Source organism: Coregonus lavaretus (assembly GCF_964263955.1).
Source record: "Coregonus lavaretus genome assembly, chromosome: 2".
Taxonomy (NCBI): domain Eukaryota; kingdom Metazoa; phylum Chordata; class Actinopteri; order Salmoniformes; family Salmonidae; genus Coregonus; species Coregonus lavaretus.
This window is the reverse complement of record NC_139989.1, coordinates 49,673,955-49,699,989: the sequence shown is the minus strand read 5'-3', so window position 1 is coordinate 49,699,989 and position 26,035 is coordinate 49,673,955. Positions and strand designations below refer to the sequence as shown.

The following is a 26,035-nucleotide window of genomic DNA, read 5'->3' as shown; positions in this document are numbered from 1 at the left end:
CCCAGTCAAAACTGTTCGCTGCTCTGGCACCCCAATGGTGGAACAAGCTCCCTCACGACGCCAGGACAGCGGAGTCACTCACCACCTTCCGGAGACATTTGAAACCCCACCTCTTTAAGGAATACCTGGGATAGGATAAAGTAATCCTTCTACCCCCCCTTACCCCAACCCAAACCCAAATTTTTTTAAATAAAAAATATATATATAAAAAAATAAACATTGTAAAGTGGTTATCCCACTGGCTATAAGGTGAATGCACCTATTTGTAAGTCGCTCTGGATAAGAGCGTATGCTAAATGACGTAAATGTAAATGTAAAATGATCATGTACAATGCCCTTTAAGAAAGATATATGTTACACTAGGTATAAAACAGTATAAAGCAGGGGTGGGCAATATTTTTGGCTCGAGGGCCACAACGGGAGTTCAAAATTTAGCGGAAGGCCGCACAGATTTTTTTTCTGACCCATTTGTTCGTCAAAAGCAATTTGAGGGCCAGAAAAAGGGCAGTTAGGCCTATTTGAAAATATATAGGTCCATTATAATTTCTACATACTTTCTATATAGTTTTAGATGTTCAAGAGTGGCCAGGAGTGTTTTATTTTTTAATCAAAAAATAATAATGCCCCCCCCCCCCCCCCCCCTCCCCCTCCCCCTCCCATTCATCTGTACAAAGAGCCAAGAAATTGTGTGTAGTGTTGTCTGACAAATCAAACATAATTTCTGATGTAAACTGATGCTTCATGAAAAATATAATTTGGACTGGTGAAGGACAAGGTAGTAACCCAAAGCCATACTGGCATACCCTGTTCAAATGAATGCCACTATCAGTACTTGTCACTAGAGGTGTGATCATGGTCCTCTTGCAAAGAGGTGTTCGATGTATCACCCTCCCCTCCACAGCCACCATCCTCTGTTTACAAACAACCCTGGACTGGGCGGGGCATTGATGCCAACTGGTGACGTCATCGTGAAAAGCACATGTTTGCATGCTGCAAGGCCACAGCGAGTCCCAAAAGACGTTGGTTATTGCAGTAAAATAAACGACCATTCGGTCCAGTCTCCACACCAGGTGGTGGGGTCGAAAATATATATTATATTTTCGTAACGAATGTTTCTAAAATGATTTAAAAGCTATCAGACTACTATGACCTCCATCATTTACGAGAGGAGTCTCGGGGCATTCTGGGTACCATAACACAAACCGGCAAGCTGCTTCAAACGGTGTCCTATCCAATACCAGGCATGGAGTCCGTAGTAGTCCGGGTGGTGGATCATAATGTATAGGCGTCGGATGATGACTATTGTGGAAATTGTCTCAGTCTTTATTCTCAACCTATACCAGCCATTCTTCCGATTGGCAATTTGTTCATCCAAAATTGCAAACTTGTTCATACTCTCGGTTTTATGGGACATGTTGCTTTGAATATGGAAACATGCAGTGCACAATCATAACGTCATCATCAACATAAATGCAGTTTCACGAATAATCCACACATTGCTCAATTCTATTGTAACAAAAATAACACTCATAAAGCATGAAATCGTTATGATCTTGGCAATGGCAATGTTTGAAGGTTAATGTAAAAATATCAATGCCAGTCGTCACTACATACCACAGCCACAAAGTCATAAACCCCGCCCATTTCAAACATTTCTCTTTTTAAAATGTGATTTTATACCTAACCCTAACCTTAGCCACACTGTTAACCGTATGCCTAACCTTAAATTAAGACCAAAAAGCACTTTTTTGTTTGTCATGCATTTAAGATATAGCCCATTTTGACTTTGTGGCTGTGGTAACTAGTGACAACACAAGCGCGTACACTACAGTTCAACCAACCTTGAGTCAATGATCAGCTGTTTCTTGTGTCTGATTGGTCTTCTCCGTGTAGCGTCAAGTGCATGTTCATTTTTTATTGGGTTATTGGATTGTCAATCATGGCATATCCACATGCTGCGTTGTTTGGTTGGATCATTTTCCTACCCTTTCTCTCTGTGTCGCCGTGCAGGGTTGGAGCCGCTGTCCCTGGTCTGGCACGTTCCCCTACATTTTTGTGTTAAATTTGATGCCCCTTTTTTAGATTCTACAATTTGCGACGGCATTTAAAATACATACACAGGCGTTTCCATACCGGTGTTTAAAAAAAAATAAGTATTTGTCAAATATACCCTTTATCCTGTAAAATGGCGGTGTTAAGCGGGTCGTCTGGGCCGGTTGCCCGGCTTGAGGGCCGTGAATTCGAATACTTGATGAAAAAGCGCTCGGTGACTATCGGGAGGAACTCGTCTCAGGGCTCCGTGGATGTGAGCATGGGTCATTCCAGTTTCATTTCTCGAAGACATCTTGAAATATTCACTGTTAGTGATGATAGCACTGGTGGTGGAGACTTCTACTTGCGATGCCTCGGCAAAAATGGGGTGTTCGTGGACGGAGTGTTCCTCAGACGGGGTGCCCCTCCTCTGCAACTACCACGAATGTAAGTTCAACATGTTTCTGTGTTTATAATAACTAACTAGATAGCTATCATAGTGTTTTTGTTTTGAATTACCACAAAGCACGTGCTGTTGCAGCAACACTAAGGGGTGGTGTTTGCCAATGCAATGTAGGCTAATCTTAGCTAGCTAGTTAACGTCAACTTGACAGTTTTTGTCAGATACTAGTAGCTACACGTTATGAACTGCCCTCCGTTGTTATAAAATATCTTCTGAATTAAGACAGACAAATGTAGAGAGATTCGACCAGCTTTCAGTTGATTTGCTATCACATAGTGGGTTATTATTGTAACTAGCTAAGTTAGCTAGTTGGCTAACTGTGTACATGGTCATACAGGTAAACAATGTCATATAGTTCTGTGCATGTGTTTTGATAATCAAATGGATATGATCGAGGATTTGTTTATATTTAGGTTTGTGGATGGCTACGTTACTTGTAGGCCTGTATCTTTGAAACGTGTAATGTGCATCACTAGGCCATCACTCAATTGAACATTTCTGATACGATATGGGTCAGCTTTGCACAACTCGGAACATATACGTTTTTGTTTTGGTTCAGTTTGCTCCATTCACAAAATGATCAAGGCAGGTCACAAATGCCAAAGCTAACGTTACTATACATTGAAAATAGTCTTCTCAAAATTCAACATTATTTTCCTCTTGCCTTCAGTGTAACATTACTCTATTCTCTTAGACAGATTTGAATTCCATAAAACTAGAATGAGATTTAATTTCTATGCCAAATTCCCGGTTTACATAGTTTGTTTTGTCAGATTTGCCCCATTTTTATTCTAAAGAAACTTGCAAGTAACTTCCAAAATACACTCCAATCCAACACTTTGTTGTCCAACTCAACCATTACAACTGAAGACAACCCTGTATTTAATTAGGAAAAGTCACTATTGCGCCATAATCCACTTTTGAATGTTGATATTTGATGCATTATAATTCACAATAAAATTTTGTAGGCTGCTGGGGCTCATTCATTGGTCAGTTGCCTCTGTGACATACAAAAACAAAGCTGCATTCTTAAAGCAGCAGTAGAAACAGTAACAAAGCGACCTCCCCAACCCTGTTTCATTAAAAAGCTAAGGGATGCGGCTGGAGAAATGTAACCACTCTCAAATGCATATATAGAGCTATGGATGCAAGGACTGACCATCCAAAATTATAGTTTTAACCATGTTTTGAGGCAATGGGTGTGTTCGTATATTCACTCTGGAGTGCCAGAGTGCGCTCTGGGCGTTCATAAATTCAGAGCGTTGTAAGCGCACACTGGACCCTCTGGCGGAGGAGTAGGGTTGATCCAAGCGTTCTGACCTCACAACATCAGTCAAGCACCCAAGCTAACTGGCTAAAGTTGGCTGGCTTGCTAGCTACTTCCAGACACAAATGAGAGCACACCTCACTCTGACCATTTTTATCGCAGAGCTGTTTAGGCTATTCATATTATCTAGAGCGTTGGTGACTGTAACTATGCTGCTGGCAACAATTTAATTACTTTTGCTGTCGATTACTGACACCGGTCATATTCAACCGGTGTTGCGCCATTCATAAATTAATCAGTTATTCTGCACTCTGGTACACTCAGACGAGAGTGCTCTGAAATCAGGGTAGATAGCCAGAGTGAATTTACCAACGCACCCTATATAGTGTTTGTTTGCATTTACTTTGACAAACATTGGAGTAAAACATGTTTATATTTTAGGTTGTGATGGGGTAGACATGAGACATAAGTTATATTCTTCAAGAATCAATGGGTACATATAATTAATTAAAGTCCAAAAATGGATGTTGATTGCCCCTTCAACTGACCATCCAGTCTTCTTACCCATTCATACACAGTATCACAGCACTTTAGACTGAAGAGATGTTGATTCCTAACTAAGAAGCACAGTGGGCTCAAATTCCCTCATCGATCAGGTTGACGTAACTAAAGAGCTTTTAATCAGGGGTGTGTTTTATACGCTCACATCTACTGCTTCAAGAAAAACTTGTTGTGATATCCTTATTTTGGAATTGTGCATTATGGGTATGATGACTATAGTAGCCCACCCAACCTGAGGCAAAGCATGATCAGGGAAGTGGACAGACAGTCTTGGCTTGGAGAGCTCTGGCCTGGGCTTCTTTATGTCCCCTGGATTCCAACTGAATGACGGAAGTTGCCAGAATGAAACAGTCAATGCTGCCCAGCCCTCCATGTTGTTGCTCTCCCACGCCTACATAATTACTCCCTGGCCTTCTTGACTGTTTACATCCTAACTAAATCTGTGGAAAGCAGATGTATTAGTTTGATGCTCATTGTTTTGTCTTATAGGGATTTTGTGTGTTTTGAGGATAATCTGCCGGGATAATGATCTTGGTCAAAAAAGTGAAAAGAATAGAGAAGTCTTCTTGTCTCTGCTGCCCTGAGCTTGGTTACTTTTGTATCAGTTTAAGCTCAATTGTGTTCTACCTCCTGGCATAACATAGCAACTGTGCATTTGCTTTTAGAAAATGTTTGGTCTCATTGAGAAAATAGGGAAATTGGCTAGGAGCCTCAATGTTAAAATGCAGTGAGGCTGTGGGAAAACTCAGCTCTTTGCAAAATGACTTGGGCTTTCCATTCAAGCTTATCCGCTTAACCAATCTTCTTTTGTTGTTGAAAACATTTTAAGTATGATGTAATTGAAGCAGATGGTAGACTATATAATAACATGAATTGTCTGGTAGGGGGGTGGGTTTTGTGGTCTAATGGAATTCTCTGTACCCCAGGTAGTAGTGTGTGAGGGTTGGGTGGCAAAAGGAATTCTGTTTGCTGTTTGTATGCATCTGTGCCTGACTGACTGAGGATCAGTGAGCCCCCAACACACACACAAACCCAAGGTTGTAAAAGCAATGTGTGTTGCCTTTGTAGTCACATGCAGCACTGTGAGGAATGTGACATTTCAGAGCTCAGCATTCCTGTATCAAAGACGCCCTGGTGGTTGCCATGCGACTGTGCTGCTGAGCACAATGTTGATGGTGCTGTTCCTGCTATTAGGTGATTTCCCCCAATAGCAGGAACAGCACAATCAGTGGTCAGAATCTGGTAATATCAGGATGTAGGATGGGACATAAACCCAACAACTTCAATGACTAATTTCTCTGAACATCACCAAATTCACTGAGAATACATTACATAGGATGAAGAAACAATACTCCGATCCTCAGCTCCATACTACTTGTCAAACATGGAGAACTATATTTAATAAATATTTAATGAATCCTATAAATTAAAATGGCCAATTTGGGTGCAATCAATTAGCTTAATTTCTTAGAGATCAAATGTATATTTAAACAAAATGATGTTGCAGGAAGGCTATTCTTATCTGTTTCTAACAACAGAAACGATTTCAGAACAATCTGAGATGGTGGGTGTCAAACCTCTTTCTTGTGCTTTTTGAGTTGGAATGACCCAAAGGCATCATTAGGCCTATTGAATATTGTGACATGCCTCTACCATGCTTGGTATCTAGTTTTGGAAAAACATGTTTTCCCCCTAGACACTAGCTAGTAGCTATGTGTGGTCTGCATAATGAGGTCATCAACATCCCCCTATTTCAAATAATGGAGTTTCCAATGCTCTTTGTTGACAGGGGTATTACATTGGCCCTGAAAGGGTTGGAGTGCATATGCATAATTTAAGTGTCTGCCTTCACCAGGCTGGCTCCCAGCCGTTTTTCACCCTCTGAGTAGCAATACTAATTTGAGACTTGGGTGTCAGGGACACTGTTCTCTCTGCATGTGCTCTTTGCCAGCTCTGTCAGGGCTTGGCAACAAGTGCAGCAGCGCCTGGCATCCGGACCAAAGGGAAGCAGGGCTGGCATAACAATCTGGGCCTCAGTCTCTCTCTGGAGTGTGATGATGGAGCCTGATTGAACCTCAGCATATATGGACATCCCCATTCTAGGCATGCACACTGCTTGTTGTTTACCCCACAGTGAGAGTGTGTGTTCTCTCTGTGTGTGTGTGAGAGCCTATATTTAGCCTGAGCCCCGAGAGTCTCCCTGTTCCCCCTAGAGGTAGCTTTGCTCCACTCTCACAAATAGTTTAAAGCAGGTATGTTAGGACTTGATTTGATTGATTAGGATCCCCGTTGGCCGACGCCAATGGCGACCGCTACTATTACTGTGGTCCGACATGCACTATATATACAAATGTATGTGGACACCCCTTCAAATGAGTGGATTCGACTATTTCAGCCAAACCCGTTGCTGATAGGTGTATAAAATCGAGCACACAGCCATGCAATCTCCGTAGACCAACATTGGCAGTAGAATGGCCTTACTGAAGAGCTCAGTGACTTTCAATGTGGCACCGTCATAGGATGCCACCTTTACAACAAGTCTGCTCGTCAAATTTCAGCCCTGCTAGAGCTGCTCCGGTCAACTGTAAGTGCTGTTATTGTGAAGTGGAAAAGTCTTGGAGCAACAACGGCTCAGCTGCGAAATGGTAGGCCACACAAGCTCAGAGAATGAGACTGCCCAGTGCTGAAACGCGGAGCGCGTAAAAATCGTATGTCTTCGGTTGCAACACTCACTACCGAGTTCCAAACTGTCTCTGGAAGCAACGTCAGGGCAATAACTGTTTGTCGGGAGCTTCATGAAATGGGTTTCCATGGCCGAGCAGCTGCACACAAGCCTCAGATCACCATGCGCAATGCCAAGCATCGGCTGGAGTGGTGTAAAGCTCGCCATTATTGGAATCTGGAGTAGTGGAAACTCGTTCTCTGGAGTGATGAATCACACTTCACCATCTGGCAGTCCGACGGAAGAATCTGGGTTTGGCGGATGCCAGGAGAACACTACCTGCCCCAATGCATAGTGCCAACTGTAAAGTTTGGTGGTCTGGGACTGTTTTTCATGGTTTGGGCTAGGCCCCTTAGATCCAGTGAAGGGAAATCTTAATGCTACAGCATACAATGACTTTCTAGACGATTCTGTGCTTCCAACTTTGTGGCAACAGTTTGGACAATGCCCCGTGCACAAAGCGAGGTCCATACAGAATTGGTTTGTCGAGATCGGTGTGGAAGAACTTGACTGGCCTGCACAGAGCCCTGGCCACAATCCCATTGAACACCTTTGGTATGAATTGGAACGCCGACTGCGAGCCAGGCCTAATTGGCCAACATCAGTGCCCGACCTCACTAATGTTCTTGTGGCTGAATGGAAGTCCCCGCAGCAATGTTCCAACATCTAGTGGAAAGCCTTCCCAGAAGAGTGGATGCTGTTGTAGCAGCAAAGGGGGGGGGGGCAACTCTATATTAATGGCCATGATTTTGGAATGAGATGTTTGACAAGCAGGAGTCCACATACTTTTGGTCATGCGGTGTACAACGAAAAATACATTACAGACAAAAGACTTCACAATTTACATACATTTAAAAACATGAACATTTAGTGTGTGGATGCTCATAGAGGCTACATGGACTGGAAGGTTGCATTACATTGAGTGGTAGGTGAATTTTTAACTTTTTTGTCTCTTTTCTCTGCAGGTGCACTTTCAGGTTTCCCAGCACAAACATCAAGATTACATTCACAGCCCTGTCCAATGGGAAGAGGGAGAAGCGCGAGGCGCCCGAGTCTCCAGTAAAACCAGTCCAGATCTCCCCGCTCACCATAAACATTCCAGACAACATCGCCCACCTCATGAGCCCCCTGCCCTCGCCCACCGGCACCATCAGGTACAGTAACAGAGGAACAGTAGGCCTGGGCCTCAGCTAACCTTGAGATAACCTATGATCATACTGGCCTGGCGGCTTATGGTTAGTTTACTGAACTCTAGGGGATGTTGTGAACCAGGCTCAGCTTGTTGCTTAGGTCACCTCCTAACCTACACAATCTGTCCAACACAGCTTTATTGTGTGTACGTGTTAAGCCTAGTCTGTGTGTAGCCATTGGCAGTCTTTACTTGGCTGCTATGTGCGTGTTGACTGAAAAAACATAGCTTCTAGCAGTGTTAATTTTGACAGCTATTTTAGTCTTAATACCTTTGTCTGTCATATTTTAGTCGTTTCATCCTGTTTTAGTTATTAGTCAACTAAAACTCTTGGCAGTTTGTCTAGTTTTAGTCACAGCCATTTTAGTCACATAGTCAGTGCATTTATTTGATAATGAATATTTAGGCTACCTCTGACTTCCATCATGTGCACCTTCCTTGATAAGGGGAGAATTTCAGCTTTCCAACAATGCCAGGAGTATTACTGTACTCCTAATATTCAACAAATAGCATTACTTTTTTCCCATAGGAGAGGTTAGTTACAAGTCAAGTGTCCTGTAGGCTTGGGTGGTATACCGTATATATCATATAATGGGGTATTTGGAAGAAGCTATGGGATGATTTTTCAATACCGTCAAACCTATTTCTTTGAAGTTTCAGTACATTTTAATATTTGTAGCTACTTTTTAAGTTAATACCTGCAGTCAACTTGTGCGATACGTTAGGAGATATAGCAGATTGCGTTCTTCATTTCACCTGTCACATTATTTTACATTATGAAGCTTACCATAGTTCCCCAGAACAGTTGAGCTAGTCACTAGTTTGTAAATAGCACAATTGGAGAAAGCGAGCTGGTGAGTCCATAGCATTCTATATCGGTGAGTCTCTGTTGTGCGCAATTCACTTGTATGCAATTCACTTCTAAATGTTTGCCATCAGATATCTTATAATGGCTTTCTGCTAGAAGTCAAAGAGCTCTAGATGAGTTCTGAACGCTGCCATTTTTCCCCCTTTGCTTCCTACTAGTGTTTTTTTCTCTCCATTTCTCTCCCATCTGGTCCATGTACACATGCTGCTCTTCCTTCAGAAAAGCATGCATTACAACTTTGTTCATTTGCACAATTTCTCTTGTTCACTTTCGCTTGTAAATGTCAACACTCACCAAAAATGATATTCGGTAGCTGCTAGCTATGCTTGTGTAACTTTATGAGCTGTATTTGCCTGTCTTTGTAATTAGTTTGTTTTTACCCGATGGCATTTAGCTAACCGTCTGTGATTTCGCAATTAGTTTTCGCTAAGTTTGTTAGCATTCTGGTAATAGAGGCCAAATTGGCTTTTCTTGTTTGTAGCGCCGTCTTGTGTGCTATGCCAGTAATACTGTAAATCCTGGAATGAGAGAAGGACGGTATGACGACATGAACATCTGGATACCGCCTATGCCCAGTGTCCTGGCTTCGCATCAGTTTAAAAGATTGAATTGTGACTGAAGTGACCACCTGGGAACTGTGTGGGAGAGCCTGGCAGATCAGCTCAATCAGACCGTGCAGCTCAAATATGTAATGAGAGGATTTCATGAAATATTCTGCATGCATGCATGTTTGGGATTGGACAAACAGTTGAAAAGGAGCTAAATGTCAAATTAAATGTCCATTAGTCTCACGTGGAATTCTCCCCTCGTCACATTTTCGTTGACTAAAATGAAAAGTAAATTGTAATAGTTTGTTTTTTTCCAGTGCATCTCGTTATCATAATAGTCTTAGACAGGAAAAATAGGTTGTTGATTAGTATTTTTCGTTATAGTTATTGTTGACCAAATTGAACACTGGCTTCTAGTGGTGTGAATGGTTCAACGTAATTGGGATCCTTAACGTTATAATTTTTTAAACATTCACAGTGCAGTTATCACAACATTATTTTCTGTGTTATAGCCTAACTAGACGATAGGCTGTAAAGGTAGACTCGGCGATATGACTTGGATGCAGAAAGTAAACCACATAGTGGGTCAATTTCCGCAACATCTTAGTGTTTAAGGCTCAACTTCTCCGCTGTTTTGGTGCTCTGGCAACCACGCTGTGAACAGCGTGACACGAACCAGTGCAGATATTGTGTGAGGCCACTCATCTTAATATCCTGGCCTATTCATTGATGATAGGCCCTGCGTTACTGAAGTTGCGAGACATTGCAAGCCAAGAAATTGCGTGATGAAGCATTCCATTGCGAGATGCAGCTTTTAATTGCTGATAGGCCTGGTGGCCGACTTGCCTATACTGTGCCCCTCCCCTCTCTCTCAGTCCCTCGCTAGCTCGCTATGAAATATGCGAGTGTTTGTTCTCGGAAGTACGGTAACTAATCCAGGACTCTAGCGACTATTTTACTCGTATATGCACTTAAATATTTTTCTGTGCGACCTGGACATTTTTATTTAGGAGCACCAGTGCGCCTAGAACATTTTAAGCATTCTAGCTTTAATATCTGAAATGTATTTGTGTGCGCCTACATCTTTCAACTTAGGCACACACGTGCTTCTTGTAAAAAATTCAATAAATAAAAAAAGTTGGCGTAGAGCACTGTAATCAGTCTCCACCATTCCAAAATTCCTAGCGGAATCGAATCTTAACACTCCAGAAATAGGGAGTTGACGCTCAAGTCTGAGTTAATTATTTTGGCATCAACTCTCCACCACAGCATCATCGTCGTTAACAGTTGGGAAAATGGCGACAGCAGTGAAGTTCTGTATGGCAATGCTTTGAGAAGTTAAATGAGAAGGAAATGCACATTTTGCGAGGTGGAATTGAGGTACAGTAATGGTAGTACAGGTGCAATGCTTAACCATCTGAAACCGTTGCTTGCAGCTGAATTGTGAATTCACATGGAATTCTATATATTTTTCCTATTGTTTGAATGGAAAACCGATGGTATTTGCTGTTTAAACATTAAGAACTTTTCCCCCCATTTGTCACATCCCTAATAGCTTCTGCTGTGTCCATCCATTAATTCCTACTAGCACATCTGCCAATCAGCTACGGCACATTGCACCGATGATGGAACGTTGAAGAATAGGCCCCGTGTAGTAGTATGTAGGCCCCGTGTAGCTCAGTTGGTAGAGCATGGCATTTGCAACGCCAGGGTTGTGGGTTCGTTTCCCACAGGGGGCCAGTATAAACATAAAAAAAAAAAGGTAAGTTAAATGACTAAAATGTAAATGTAAGAATGGAAAAATAATATTGATGTTTTCATTTGATTCTAGCCCATCAGTGTTTATCTCCAGATTATTCATGTTTGCTTCAGCTAATGACAAATCATTAAACGTTTTCCGCTGTTTTAAGTCTCAACTTAATGCCTCATGAAACGATTTTGCTCTCTTTTCAATATGGGTTAGATAATGTGAGGCTATAAAAATAGGTGGCGTGTGCCAGCCTGACTGCAGACTGCAGGCTACTGCAGTAAAGGGTACAGATAAGCTGAGCCAAGATATTTATTTTACTGGGGCCCCCTCTTCCTCAGAATAGCTTGGCTAATTGTAAACCATTGCTTAATTTCTCAAAAGGAACTGAGGTCATCAGTGGATCAATTAGGCAGTTTTGTTTGTAGCCTAAAAGTGTTGCATTTGGCAAGAATAAGATTTCCATTTTGTACTGTTTGATTTTTATTTCCACTCACCCATTCCTATGTCATTTCCCCACCGTTTTCCATGCCCTGACAGCCATGTAGAGCTAGTCTAATGTAATGCCTATTGCATTACTCTTGGTCAGATCATTTGATATGTACTGTGGTGGTCATCATGCTGACAGAGACTTGGTGACTGACTAACGGTCTGGCCCTCTTCTTCCCAATAGTGCTGCCAACTCGTGCCCCTCCAGTCCCAGGGGAGCGGGCTTGTCCGGCTACAGGATGGGTCGCATCGTCAGCTCTGCAGAGCTACAGCTCATAAACGACAACTCCCAGTCAGAGAACGACAAGGAGGCCTCAGGAGGGGACAGCCCCAAGGTGAGCACCACCTACAGAGAATCTGCATTGAACATGCTTTTAGTCTAAGACTAGGCTTAAATTCATCTGTTTCTGCGAAACTGGCCTTTTCAATTTAGTGGCAATCAGCAGTTGAAACCCTAACATTTACATTTACATCATTTAGCAGATGCTCTTATCCAGAGCAACTTACAAATTGGTGCATTAAACTTATGAAAGCCAGTGGGACAACCACTGTGTTATCCCCACCAATGTTTATGGTAAAAAGCTGAGGGATGGGGCTGGAGAAATGTAACCACTCTCAAATTCATAGACAGCTATGGATGCAAGAATTGACCAACCATGATATCCAAATGTTATGAGGGTTTAGAGTGTTTGTTTACATTTACTTTGTTTTAGTGCTGAGCGATTAGTGCTTTTTGGGGTTGGTTCGGTTTTGGTTCGATTATAAAAGTTTTAAAAAATCACATTTTTCGGTTTCGATTATTTAATTTTTGTCATTAAATGCACTATACATTATGTGGATTGAATGCTGTAAAAACACAGAATAAAACAAATAACAAAAGTCCCAGGATGTTAGTGACTGCCCATTACTGCTTATCACTTATTAACCATCATTTATTTACATTACTATTTACTTTAAAATATTTAAATTGTGTATATTACATTTTGTTTTATTAGATTACTTTATTATTTCATTCCAAGTCATCATCTCATCTATATAGAGCTGCTGCCTATGCTGTCTGACAAAATCACTATTTTTAGTAGTTCTTCAAAGTAAATAAGACATACTTTTATGACTGCTGAATACCAACTATTAATCACTTAGATCATGTATTTTCAGGTAGAGATGCCTCCCGAAGCTACTGCTCTCTATCCCTCTCGATCGCACATCTTCTGTCTCTTCTCTCCCTCTCAGTGCGCCCACACAGACCGGACAAGTAGGCGCAAAATGGAATATGGTCATGTTGGTTAATTACCACGTTTTCTGCGCTAAACTATGTAGAATATTGGCCTGTTGGAAACTACAACTCTCTACTATCATAACAGTTTGGGCTAGATCTGATTTATCTCTATTGGTCAATTAGTTGTTTTAAAAAACAAAAAATATCTGAAATTTCAGTTAATCGCTCAGCACTACTTTGTTTACAAACATTGGAGTAAAACAAGCTTATTTTGGGTTCGGATGGGATACGACAGTTGAACTAAGCTCATGAGGCATTTAGGATGTTATATTCTTTAAGAATCAATGGGTACATATCATTTATTTAAATGGATGTAGCAACTGAAGATTTCCCTTTAAATAAGTGCACACTTAAATTAATTGGAGAGGAAAGGTAGTGTCTGTCTGTCTGTTTTGTCATTTGAACTGATGCATGTGACAAAACAAACCCATGATTTGTTGTTATCAAATTTAATTTGTCACATGCTTCATAGACAACAAGTGTAGACTAACTGAAATGCTTACTTACAGATTATTTTCCAACATTGCAGAGTTAAAGATTAGATAAAAAATGTATATACAAAATTGAAATAGTGTCACAATGAATAAATACACAGTGAATAACAAATAGAAATGAGTAAAAATAACATGGCTATATATAGGGAGTACCCGTACTGAGTCGACGTGCAGGGGTACGAGGTTATTGAGGTAGCTATGTACTGTACATATAGTTAGGGGTAAAGTGACTAGGCAACAGGATGGACAGTAGCTCAGTTGGTAGAGCATGGCGCTTGCAACGCCAAGGTTGTGGGTTCGTTTCCCACGGGGGGCCAGTATGAAAATGTATGCACTCATTAACTGTAAGTCGCTCTGGATAAGAGCGTCTACTAAATTACTAAAATGTTAAATGTTAGCAGCAGCGTATGTGTAAAAAAAGGGTCAATGCAGGTAGTCCGGGTAGCCATTTGATTAGCTATTTAGCAGTCTTGTTTAGATATCTTATGGCTTGGGGGTAGAAGGGGTTCGGGGTCCTGTTGATTTCAGACTTGGTGCATTGGTACCGCTTGCCATGCGGTAGCAGAGAGAACAGTCTGGCTTGGGTGGCTGGTGTCTTGAACAATGTTTTGGGCCTTCCTCTGACTCCGCCTGGTATAGAGACCCTGGATGGCAGGGAGCTCGGCCCCAGCGATGTACTGGGCCGTACGCACTACCCTCTGAAGCGCCTTGCGGTCGGATGCCAAGCAGTTGCCATACCAAGCGAGTCAAGATGCTCTCGATGGAGCAGCTGTAGAACGTTTGGAGGATCTGAGGGCCCATGCCAAATCTTTTCAGCTTCCTAGGGGGAAGAGGCGTTGTTGTACCCTCTTCTCGACTGTTGGTGTGTTTGGACCATGATAGATCCTTAGTGATGTGGACACAGAGGAATTTGAACCTCTCGACCCGCTCCACTACAGCACTGTCGACGTGAATGGGGGCGTGCTCGGCCCTCCGTTTCCTGTAGTCCACAATCAGCTCATTTGTCTTACAGACGTTGAGGGAGAGGTTGTTGTTGTCCTGGCACCACACTGCCAGGTCTCTGACCTCCTCCCTATAGGCTGTCTTGTTGTCGTCGGTGATCAGGCCTACCACCGTTATTTTGTTGGCAAACTTATTGATGGTGTTGGAGTTGTGCGCAACCACGCAGTCGTGGGTGAGGGGACTAGTACAGGAGGGGACTAAGCACGCACTCCTGAGGGGCCCCAGTGTTGAGGGTCAGCATGACGGATGTGTTGTTGCCTACCTTCACCACCTGGGGGCAGGCCATCGGGAAGTCCAGATCCAGTTGCAGAGGGAGGTGTTCAGTTCCAGGGACCTTAGCTTAGTGATGAGCTTTGAGGGCACTATGGTGTTGAACGCTGAGCTGTAGTCAATGAACACATTCTCATGTAGGTGTTCCTTTTGTCCATGTGGGAAAGGGCAGTGTGGAGTGCAATAGAGGATGTGGATCTGTTGGGGTGGTATGTGAATTGGAGTGGGTCTAGAGTGTCTGGGATGATGGTGTTGTTAGCCATGACCAGTCTTTCAAAGCATTTCATGGCTACAGATGTGAGTGCTACAGGGCGATCGTAATTTAAACAGGTTACCTTGGCATTCTTGGGCACAGGGACCATGGTGGTCTGCTTGAAACATGTAGGTATAACAGACTGGGTCAGTAAAGACCCTTTCCTGCTGGTCAACACATGCTCTGAGGATGCGTCCTGGTAATCCGCCTGGCCCTGCTGCCTTGTGAATGTTTACCTGTTTAAAGGTCTTACTCACATCGGCTATGGAAAGTGTGATCACACAGTCGTTCGGAACAGCTGGTGCTCTCACGCATGGTTCAGTGTTTCTTGCCTCAAAGTGAGCATAGAAGGCATTTAGCTCGTCTGGTAGGCTCATATCAGTGGGCAGCTCGTGGCTGGGTTTCCCTTTGTAATCTGTGATAGTTTGCAAGCCCTGCCACATCCGACGTGCGTCAGAGCCGGTGTAGTAGGATTCGATCTTAGTCCTGTATTGATGCTTTGCCTGTTTGATGGTTCGTCGGAGGGTGTAGTGAGATTTCTTATAAGCGTTCCGGTTAGTGTCCCGCTCCCTGAAAGCAGCAGCTCTAGCCTTTAGCTCAGTGCGGATGTTTCCTGTAATCCATGGCTTCTGGTTGGGATATATACGTACGTCACTGTGGGGACATCATCAATGCACTTATTAATGAAGCCAGTGACTGCCATCGGATGAATCCCGGAACATATTCCAGTCTGTGCTAGAAAAACAGTCCTGTAGCTTGGCATCCGCTTCATCGGACCACTTCCGTATTGAGTGCGTGCGTCACTGGTACTTTCTGTTTTAGTTTTTGCTTGTAAGCAGGAATCAAGAGGATAGAGTTATGGTCAGATTTGCTAAATGGAGGGAGAGATTTGTATGCATCTCTGTGTGTGGAGTAAAGGTGATCTAGAGTTTTTTTTGCCTCTAGTTGCACAGGTGACATACTGGTAGAAATTAGGTAAAACAGATTTCAGTTTTCCTGCGTTAAAATCACGGCCACTAGGAGGACCACCTCTGGGAGAGCATTTTCTTGTTCGCTTATGGCCCAATACAGCTCGCTGAGTGCAGTCTTATTGCCAGCATCGGTTTATGGTGGTAAATGAACATCTACTAAAAAATATAATGAAAACTCTCTTGGTAAATAGTATGGTCTACAGCTTATCATAAGGTATTCTAACTCAGGCGAGTACAACCTCGAAGAGACACACACCCCCTCCCCTGAGCTTCCCTAACACTGACATTCTGTCCAGAAAAAACAGCTAGATTTATATTTTCCTTGTTCAGCCACGACTCAGAGAAACATAGGATATTACAGTTCTTCAGATCACGTTGATGGGATAGTCTCAAACGGAGCTTGTCCAGTTTATTCTCCAGTGATTGCACGTTCGCCAATCGCGCCACCTCCTTCTTCTCCAAGTGTCGGGGATTTGGGCCTGGTCTGGGATAGTCAATATGGCCTTTGCCTCCGAAGTAGAAGTCCTCATCCAAATCGAGGTTGGTGATAGCTGTTCTGGTTTCCAGAAGCTCTTTTTGGTCATAGGAAATGAGGGGGTAAACATTATGTACAAAAAAAGTTAAGATCAACGCAAGAATGTACACAAAATAGCATAATTGGCCAGGAGCTCGTAAAATGGCTGCTATTCCCTCCAGCGCCATTGCTCACAAAATGGAACTGTGCTACCTAGTAAATTACATGCCGTTTCTTCCTTCCTCTTCTTCTTCCCTTTAGGATGATTCCAAACCTCCATACTCATATGCACAACTGATAGTCCAAGCCATTACAATGGCACAGGACAAGCAGCTCACACTAAACGGAATATACACTCACATCACCAAAAACTACCCCTACTATAGGACTGCAGACAAAGGCTGGCAGGTGAGAAATGGCATCTTTCAATGCACCATTTTTACTGAAATTCTTTGTATGTTATGAAAAAGATCCAAAACTGTCTTGAATAGCATTAGGATTCAACCACATTGTTATATTTGAAATATCTCAAAAACCACAGAGCATAGTTGTCATAGCCAAGGGAGCATAAGTAATTACAGAGCCTTCAGAAAGTATTCACACCCCTTGATTCTTTCCACAGTTGTGTTACAGCGTGAATTTAAAATTGATTAAATTGTGATTTTTTTGTGTGTGTGTCACTGGCCTACACACAATACCCCATAATGTCAAAGTGGAATTATGTTTGTAGAATCTTTTTTACAAATTCATTAAAAATGAAAAGCTGGAATGTCTTGGGTCAATAAGTATTCAACCCCTTTGTTATGGCAAGCCTAAATAAGTTCAGGAGTAAAAATGTGCTTAACAAGTCACATAAGTTGAATGGACTCACTCTGTGTGCAATAATAGTGTTTAACATGATTTTTGCATGACTGCCTCATCTCTGTACCCCACATATACAATTATCTGTAAAGTCCCTCAGTCGAGCAGTGAATTTCAAACACAGATTCAACCACAAAGACCAGGGAGGGTTTCCAATGCCTCGCCAAGAAGAGCACCTATTGGTAGATGAAAAAAACAGACATTGAATATCCCTTTGAGCATGGTGAAGTTATTACACTTTGGATGGTGTATCAATACACCCAGTCATTACAAAGATACAGGCGTCCGCTCAGGGATTTCACCATAAGGCCAGTGGTGACTTTAAAACAGGTACATAGTTTAATGGCTGTGAGAGAATTGAGGATGGCTCAACAACATTGTAGTTACCACCATACTAACTTAATTGACAGAGTGAAAAGAAGTGTCTGTACAGAATAAAAATATACCAAAACATGCATCCTGTTTGCAACAAGGCACTACTTGGCAAAGCAATGAACTTTTTGTCATGAATACAGTGTTATGTTTGGGGCAAATCCAATACAACACATTACTGAGTACCATTCTCCATATTTTCAAGAATAGTGGTGGCTGCATCATGTTATGGCTATGCTTGTAATCGTTAAGGACTGGGGAGATTTTCAGGATAAAAAAGAAACGTAATGGAGCTAAACACAGGCAAAATCCTAAAGCAGGGGTACTCAACTATTATGCTTCGAGGTCCAGAGCCTGCTGGTTTTCAGTTCTACCTGATAATTAATTGCACACACCTGGTGTCCCAGATCTAAATCTAAATTTTGCACAATCCAGGTGTGCAAAGCTCTTAGAGACTTACCCAGAAAGACTCACAGCTGTAATCGCTGCCAAAGGTGCTTCTACAAAGTATTGACTCGGGGGGTGTGAATACTTATGTAAATGAGATTTCAGTTTAATTTTCAATCAATTAGCAAACATTTCTAAAAACAGATTTTGACTTCGTCATTATTGTGTGTAGATGGGTGAGATAATCTATTTAATTGATTTTGAATTCAGGCTGTAACACAACAATGTGGAATAAGTAAAGGGGTATGAATACTTTCTGAAGGCACTGTATATTAAGATGTGCTTTGACTAATACGCAACCTTGTTCAAGTACACATTCACTTTGGCTTCAAACTGAAGGGCGGTACATGACTTCTCCCATCTGTTTCCATGTTGTTTTTGAGCATGTGCCATTGATGAACTGTGATGTGAATAACAGCCTTGGCTGCAGTGTGTTCATACTAACACGACGGCGTATTCTGTTGTAGAACTCGATCCGTCACAATCTGTCTCTGAACCGCTACTTTATTAAAGTGGCCAGATCGCAGGAGGAACCGGGAAAGGGCTCGTTCTGGAGGATAGACCCGTCCTCAGAGGGCAAGCTCATGGAGCAGGCCTTCAGGAAACGAAGGCCGCGGGGTGTGCCCTGCTTCAGGACCCCCCTCGGACCCCTCTCCTCCAGGTATGGACCTACTTACTCTCTCAGGTTTCAGTCACACGATGAGCTCGCTGCATGCTTTACTGCAGGGGTCTCCATCGGGTCGATCCCGAGCTACCAGTAGCTCACAGCCAATCTATGAGTAGCTCACCAAACCATTCTCAAAGTGCATGTATTTTACGTGTTCCACCGCAAATTGGCTTAAACGAATCTCACAAGTATCAGACACCTCAAGCTCCTATCCAATCAAATCCACATTGACATTATCCCATTCCTAGTTAACCACAATTGGCCAAATCTAACACAATATGTACCAGCAATATTGCCCCTGTATTTCTGTGTGGTGCACGCGGTTCTCTTCCATTCACTTTGTGTAGCCAGTTAGAGATAATGATAACTGTCTTCTGGGTATACAGAAGGCTTGGGCGGCATACTGTATACCGGGATATTTGGAAATAGCTACAGGATGGTTTTTCAATACCGTCAATATCATTTAAACTATTTGAAGTTTTTCAATACATTTTTATATTTGTCGTTACTTTTTAAGTAAACACCTGCAGTCAGCTTGTGCAATATGTTAGGAGATAAAGCAAATCGCGTTCTTCATTTCACCTGTCACATTATTCAACATTATGAAGCTTACCGTAGTTCCCAGAACAAATCAAACATTTATTTGTCACATACACGTGCTTAGCAGATGTTATTGCGGGTGTAGCGAAATGCTTGTAATAATGTAAAAAATAATACATAAAAAACAAAATACAGCAAAGTTTCCTAAGAGCTAGTCGCGAGGCCGCCATCCTCGTCGGCGCTCAGAAACAGAAAAACACTTGAGCCAGTCATGTTTGTTTGTAAATAGCACAACGGGAGAGCGCGTGAGCAGTTGAGTCCAGCTGTGTATTGACAGGTGTTGTGTTTTATATTGAAAGTCGTGTTTTTTTGCTTCAATAGAGTGATCAGGGACGTGCAACTATAGTTTTCCTTCACAGAAAATACATTAGTGCAACACGTTCTGCAGAAAATAGCTTCATTTTCATCATATGACAACAGAAGTGCAACGCTATTTGGCAAGCAAATGAGCTTACAATGGAAAAGCAAGGTCTTTTTTGCAAAAACGATGCATGGCCATCATATTTTTTATGTTTATCATAGAAAGAATGTAGTCAGCTACATTTCCTAATGTTATACTTAAAGTTAATCTTGCATTTTACTGGAGAAAAGTAGGCTACACTAAAAAGTACCGGAGAAAAGTAGCTCCACATCAGTCAGAGTGCTGTCTGCTGAAAGAAAGCCTGTTCGTGAATTCTCATCCGAGTGGAGTGCAACTGAAGCACAAAATCTGATGCAGAGCAGAAATTACAATAAGAAGCATTTTACACCTGTGTTTACAAAACGCAGCAAGATAATTATTGTGTTCTATCTTTTTTTCCCGCGTAAAGCGACCCCTAAGTTTAACTTGCTAGTTATCTAAGTAAGTGGCTGAATTAATAAGGTGACGGGGCATCCTATTGTGTTAGCTTTCTGCCGTGTTTGAGAAGTCAAAGCCCTTTGGATGAGTTATTTGTACAGATGCCGCTATCTTGATTTCCTTTTCTCCTCTCCGGTCTCTCCCCGTCTTCTCCTCCCCAGGCCCGTTGCCCTAGCGACTCCAGACTCCACACAGACACAGCATGTACACATGCTGCTCCAGAGCCAGTACTGTTCTTCCTTCAGACAAGCACGCATCAAAACTTTGTTCATTTGCACAATGTCTCTCGTTCACATTTGCTTGTAAATGTCCAAACTCGTCAAAAATGACATTCGGTAGCTCCTACCTATATATGTATAACTTATGAGCTGGATTGCCTGTCTTTGCAATTAGTTTATATTCATTTGCGCTCATTAGTGTATTTAGTTAGCTGCCTCCATGGTAATTCGCTATTACTTGTGTAAATGTTGTTAGCATTCTGTTAATAGACACTCAAACAAAAATCCCAAACCAGGAAAAATAAAACAGAGAACTGAATTCGGGAAAATGCAGTGTATTTGAAGCTAGGGAAAAAATAGTAATTTGTGATATGTTTCATAATTTAAAGTAGCTCTCATGATAGAAAAGGTTGGAGACCCCTGCTTTACTGTTAGATTGGCATGTTTGTGCCACCGCCTTGTGGCCATATATGGTCACTACAATATTTACATTTTGACATTTTAGTCATTTAGCAGACGCTCTTGTCCAGAGCGACTTACAGTTAGTGAGTGCATACATGTTCATACAGTATATTCCCATTGGGAAAATGTGAATAGGTTGAGTAACCATGGTTGAGCGACCACGGTGCTCTGGCGTGAAATGTGATCAATTTCAATGCATATGTAAATCCAGGGCTCTGAGCATTTTTAAAACCAATCTGCTTTTCCCTCTCACAGGAGTGCCCCAGTCTCCCCTAATCACTCTGGAGTCCTCTCGGCCCACTCGAGTGGGGTGCAGACCCCTGACAGCCTATCCCGAGAGGGTTCCCCTGTCCCCATGGAACCAGAGCCTGCTCCGGCCCCGCCCCCTGCCACAGCAGTCCAGCCCAAACTAGCTGTCATCCAGGAGGCCCGCTTTGCACAGAGTGCACCAGGTGAGAGACGCCCATTTTTGTCCAATAACCACATTGTTTGAGTCTTCTCCAATCCTATGTACAAATGTGCAGTCGTCACGTGTGGATCCTCCATTAAAGAAAGCTATTGTTTGTCCAGGCTCCCCTCTCAACAGCCAGCCGGTGCTCATCACGGTTCAGCGTCAGTTACCTCAGACGATAAAGCCGGTGACCTACGCCGTTGCCACACCTGTGACTACCAGCACCAACCAGAACCAGCAGCCCGTCATGCAGACGGTGCACGTCGTCCACCAGATCCCTGCCATGTCTGTCACCAGTGTGGCCGGGCTCAGTGCCGCCAACACCTACACAGTGGCCACCCCCGCCATGGTCACCCAGTCCGCCATGGTCACCCTCAAGACTGAGCCCCAGGAGAACGGAGACTACTCAGAGGCCAAAGGTGAGGGCAGGGAAGAAGGATGATGTAGTGTGTAGATGGACAGATTGTGTTGACTCAAGGTAGTAGTGGTTTTAGCCAGGTTTACATAGGTTTTACCCTTGAGCAATGCACCTACAGTGCTGTGAAAAAGTATTTGCCCCCTTTCTAATTTTCTCTACTTTTGCATATTTGTGATACTGAATGTTATCAGATCTTCAACCAAAACCTAATATTAGATAAAGGGAACATAAGTGAACAAATAACACAACAATTACATATTTATTTCATAAACAAAGTTATGCAACACCCAATTCCCCTGTGTGAAAAAGTAATTGCCCCCTTACACTCAATAACTGGTTGTGCCACCTTTAGCTGCAATGACTCCAACCAAATGCTTCCTGTAGTTGTTGATCAGTCTCTCACATCGCTGTTTTCAAGCATGAACTGCTCGTTTCAAGTCCTGCCACAACATCTCAATTAGGATTAGGTCTGGACTTTGACTAGGCCATTCCAAAACTTCCAATTTGTTGCTTTTTAGCAATTTTCATGTAGACTTGATTGTGTGTTTTGGATCACTGTCTTGCTGCATGACCCAGCTGCGCTTCAGCTTCAGCTCACAGACGGATGGTCTGACATTCTCCTGTAGAATTCTCTGATACAGAGCAGAATTCATGGTTCCTTCTATTAAGGCAAGTCGTCCAGGTCCTGAGGCAGCAAAGCATCCCCAAACCATCACACCACCACCACCATGCTTGACCTTTGGTATGATGGTCTTACTGTGGAATGTAGAGTTTGGTTTTCGCCAGACATAATGGGACCCATCTCGTCCAAAAAGTTGACTCAAGTTTGCCAAAAAGCACCTGGATGATCATCAAGACTCTTGGAAGAACGTTCTATGGACAGACTTTTGGACGACATGGTTTCAGTAATGTCTGCCGAAAACCAAACTCTGCATTCCACAGTAAGAACGTCATACCAAAGGTCAAGCATAGTGGTGGTGGTGTGATGGAAGTTTTGGAATGGCCTAGTCAAAGTCCAGACCTAATCCCAATTGAGATGTTGTGGCAGGACTTGAAACGAGTAGTTCATGCTTGGTTGAAGATCTGATAACATTCAGTATCACAAATATGCAAAAGTAGAGAAAATTTGAAAGGGGGCAAATACTTTTTCACAGCACTGTATATATACGTTTTCTTAGTAAATGTGAAATGTATGTCATGTTGATCAGTTATTGTAGTGCCTGTTTGGTGTTAGTTGTATTATTAGAGGTCATTGACATTACCCTTCCTTTTTCCTATGTTTGTCTCTAGTAAAAGTAGAATCGGTTCCAACCATCACCCATGCCTCTATAGGCGGTGGCAGTCGCATCATCCAGAATACCCAGTCGGCCACGCCCTTACAGACGGTAACCTTAGTGCAGCAGCAGCCGCCCCTGGGCCTTCACCAGCTCCCCATAAAGACCATCACACAGAACGGCACCCACCTGATGCCCATGCAGGCCGCTGCAGGTGAGACAGTGACTCATTAAAATGGATCATGTCAAAGCACTTTATCCCCATCTCTAGTCTACCACTGTTCTGACCCCGTCTCTAGTCTGCCACTGCTCTGACCCCGTCTCTAGTCTGCCACTGCTCTGACCCCGTCTCTAGTCTGCCACTGCACTGACCCCATCTCTAGTCTGCCACTGCTCTGACCCCATCTCTAGTCTGCCACTGCTCTGACCCCGTCTCTAGTCTGCCACTGCTCTGACCCCGTCTCTAGTCTGCCACTGCTCTGACCCCGTCTCTAGTCTGCCACTGCACTGACCCCATCTCTAGTCTGCCACTGCTCTGACCCCGTCTCTAGTCTGCCACTGCTCTGACCCCGTCTCTAGTCTGCCACTGCACTGACCCCATCTCTAGTCTGCCACTGCTCTGACCCCGTCTCTAGTCTGCCACTGCACTGACCCCATCTCTAGTCTGCCACTGCTCTGACCCCATCTCTAGTCTGCCACTGCTCTGACCCCATCTCTAGTCTGCCACTGCTCTGACCCCATCTCTAGTCTGGCACTGCTCTGACCCCATCTCTAGTCTGCCACTGCTCTGACCCCATCTCTAGTCTGCCACTGCTCTGACCCCATCTCTAGTCTGCCACTGCTCTGACCCCATCTCTAGTCTGGCACTGCTCTGACCCCATCTCTAGTCTGCCACTGCTCTGACCCCATCTCTAGTCTGCCACTGCTCTGACCCCATCTCTAGTCTGCCACTGCTCTGACCCCATCTCTAGTCTGGCACTGCTCTGACCCCATCTCTAGTCTGCCACTGCTCTGACCCCATCTCTAGTCTGCCACTGCTCTGACCCCATCTCTAGTCTGCCACTGCTCTGAGTAGTCCCTGTTTGTTTAATTTGCTAGAATTCATGCAGCATACTTGTCAGTGCTGCTCTCTGCAGTGTGTTTGTGTATCTCTAAGGGCCATATGAATCCCTCTGTTAATCTGCCTTCATTAATCAACAATGTCTGGCTGGAGTTTCCTACAATGTTTGGAAAAGTACGTTTTTTTAAAATTTATTTGCATATGTTCTAAGCCGTTAGCTTACTTAGCAGAGTATTCCATCAATTCCGGCACTGAAATATTTTTTTTTTTCCCCTCATCTTCCTCCATATGTTCAGCCACAGCTGTTGCGAGTCCTCTCCACTTGCTGGCCACTCACGCTTCAGCTTCTGCTTCTCTCCCGACCAAACGACAGAACGGAGCCCAGGCGGCCAGCGATCAGCCCAACGCTAAGCGCATCAAAACAGAGGAAGGGGACAGCGCCACCACCACCGCAACCCTCGCAGCAGACAGTGACTCGTTGGCAGCCGGTGACCAAGGCAGCCACCACAACTAGTCTTCTCCAACAACACCACCATCTAGTTTTTTCCTTTCCTTCCTTTTATTTCCCCGTTCTTCCATTGACTCCCAAGGTGCCAAAAGGAGAAGATTTTCAGTTGGGTTTAACCATTGTAGAGGATTGGAAAATATGACCACCCCTTTAAAAAGAAAAGACTAAAAAGAAAATGAGTTGAGATTGAAAAAAGTAGGACAAGGAAGAACTCTAATTTAAAGGTACTCCTGTGAGACATCGCCACTGAGGAGGAGGAGGAGCTGGAGGAGGATGATGACTACTCCCAAGACCACAGGAAGCCTTAACAACAATTAACCTTCAACGTGATGAGCTGAACTTTGACCACCTGCAGCAAGCGGTCTGAATGAGGCCCATGTTAGCCCGGCGGTCGCGCGGCACCTCTGTCTCAACTACCTCAGTGCAGATTGGGGGCCACGGCCAAGGGCACCACTCAACGGACCCATGGGACGACTGGACGAAGTGACCAACTAGCAGCATTTGATGCAAACATGACATGTCAACGAGTGCATTCAGCAAAAGGGATCAAAACACTCTGAGCCAATTCCTGGACCTTTGGCAGCTAGCCTTTCATATACTGACCTACCCTTATTGCTGCTGTAAGTAGATGAGCAGTATTTGGTTGTTCATATGTGGACCGTTGGATCTGTTTTGTATGCATTTTCATTTATATAGGTACAAAAGTCATAACAATCATTTCAATAAAGAAAGCATACAGCAGTGGGGTCAATGACATTTCAATCAATCCACCTGAACTTCAAAAATCTCGCTGTTTGTTTGTATGTGAACTTCTTTTCTGTTCAGTGAAACTAAGTGTAGTTTCTTTTTACAATTCTATCAATGGAGTGTTTTTTTCCTGTCAAATCATATCCAAATCAATTTGCTTTGTTACACTTACATATTTTCGTTTTGCACAGATAACCAGTAAGATATAAACATATTCATTCCATGTGTAGTTTATCAGATGCCTCCTCGTTGAGCTTGCATGTAACAGACTAGAGAAAAGTACCTGAGCCGTTAACGCTTGAGTCCTTAGTTGAAACATTAACAAAGTGGCCACCCTGCCTCTGTTTTTGGTAAGAAGCTGAGGGATGGGCCTGGATAAATGGAACCACTCTCAAATTCAGACTGAGCTATGGATGCAAGGACTGACCATCCATGATATCAAAA

At 43.2% G+C, this 26,035-nt stretch overlaps 1 protein-coding gene across 1 annotated transcript; it reads left to right on the top strand.

The window, feature by feature from the left end:
* The first annotated feature begins 1,990 nt into the window (after positions 1-1,990).
* LOC311150107 (forkhead box protein K2-like) lies at positions 1,991-25,583 on the top strand. The gene is made up of 9 exons (XM_084187393.1): positions 1,991-2,478; positions 8,010-8,198; positions 12,070-12,220; positions 16,930-17,076; positions 18,816-19,009; positions 21,389-21,585; positions 21,704-22,003; positions 23,293-23,490; positions 24,633-25,583. The coding sequence occupies exons 1-9, from the start codon at positions 2,186-2,188 to the stop codon at positions 24,848-24,850; spliced, it is 1,887 nt and encodes a 628-aa protein (XP_084043519.1). The 5' UTR covers positions 1,991-2,185; the 3' UTR covers positions 24,851-25,583.
* The last annotated feature ends 452 nt before the right edge of the window (positions 25,584-26,035 follow it).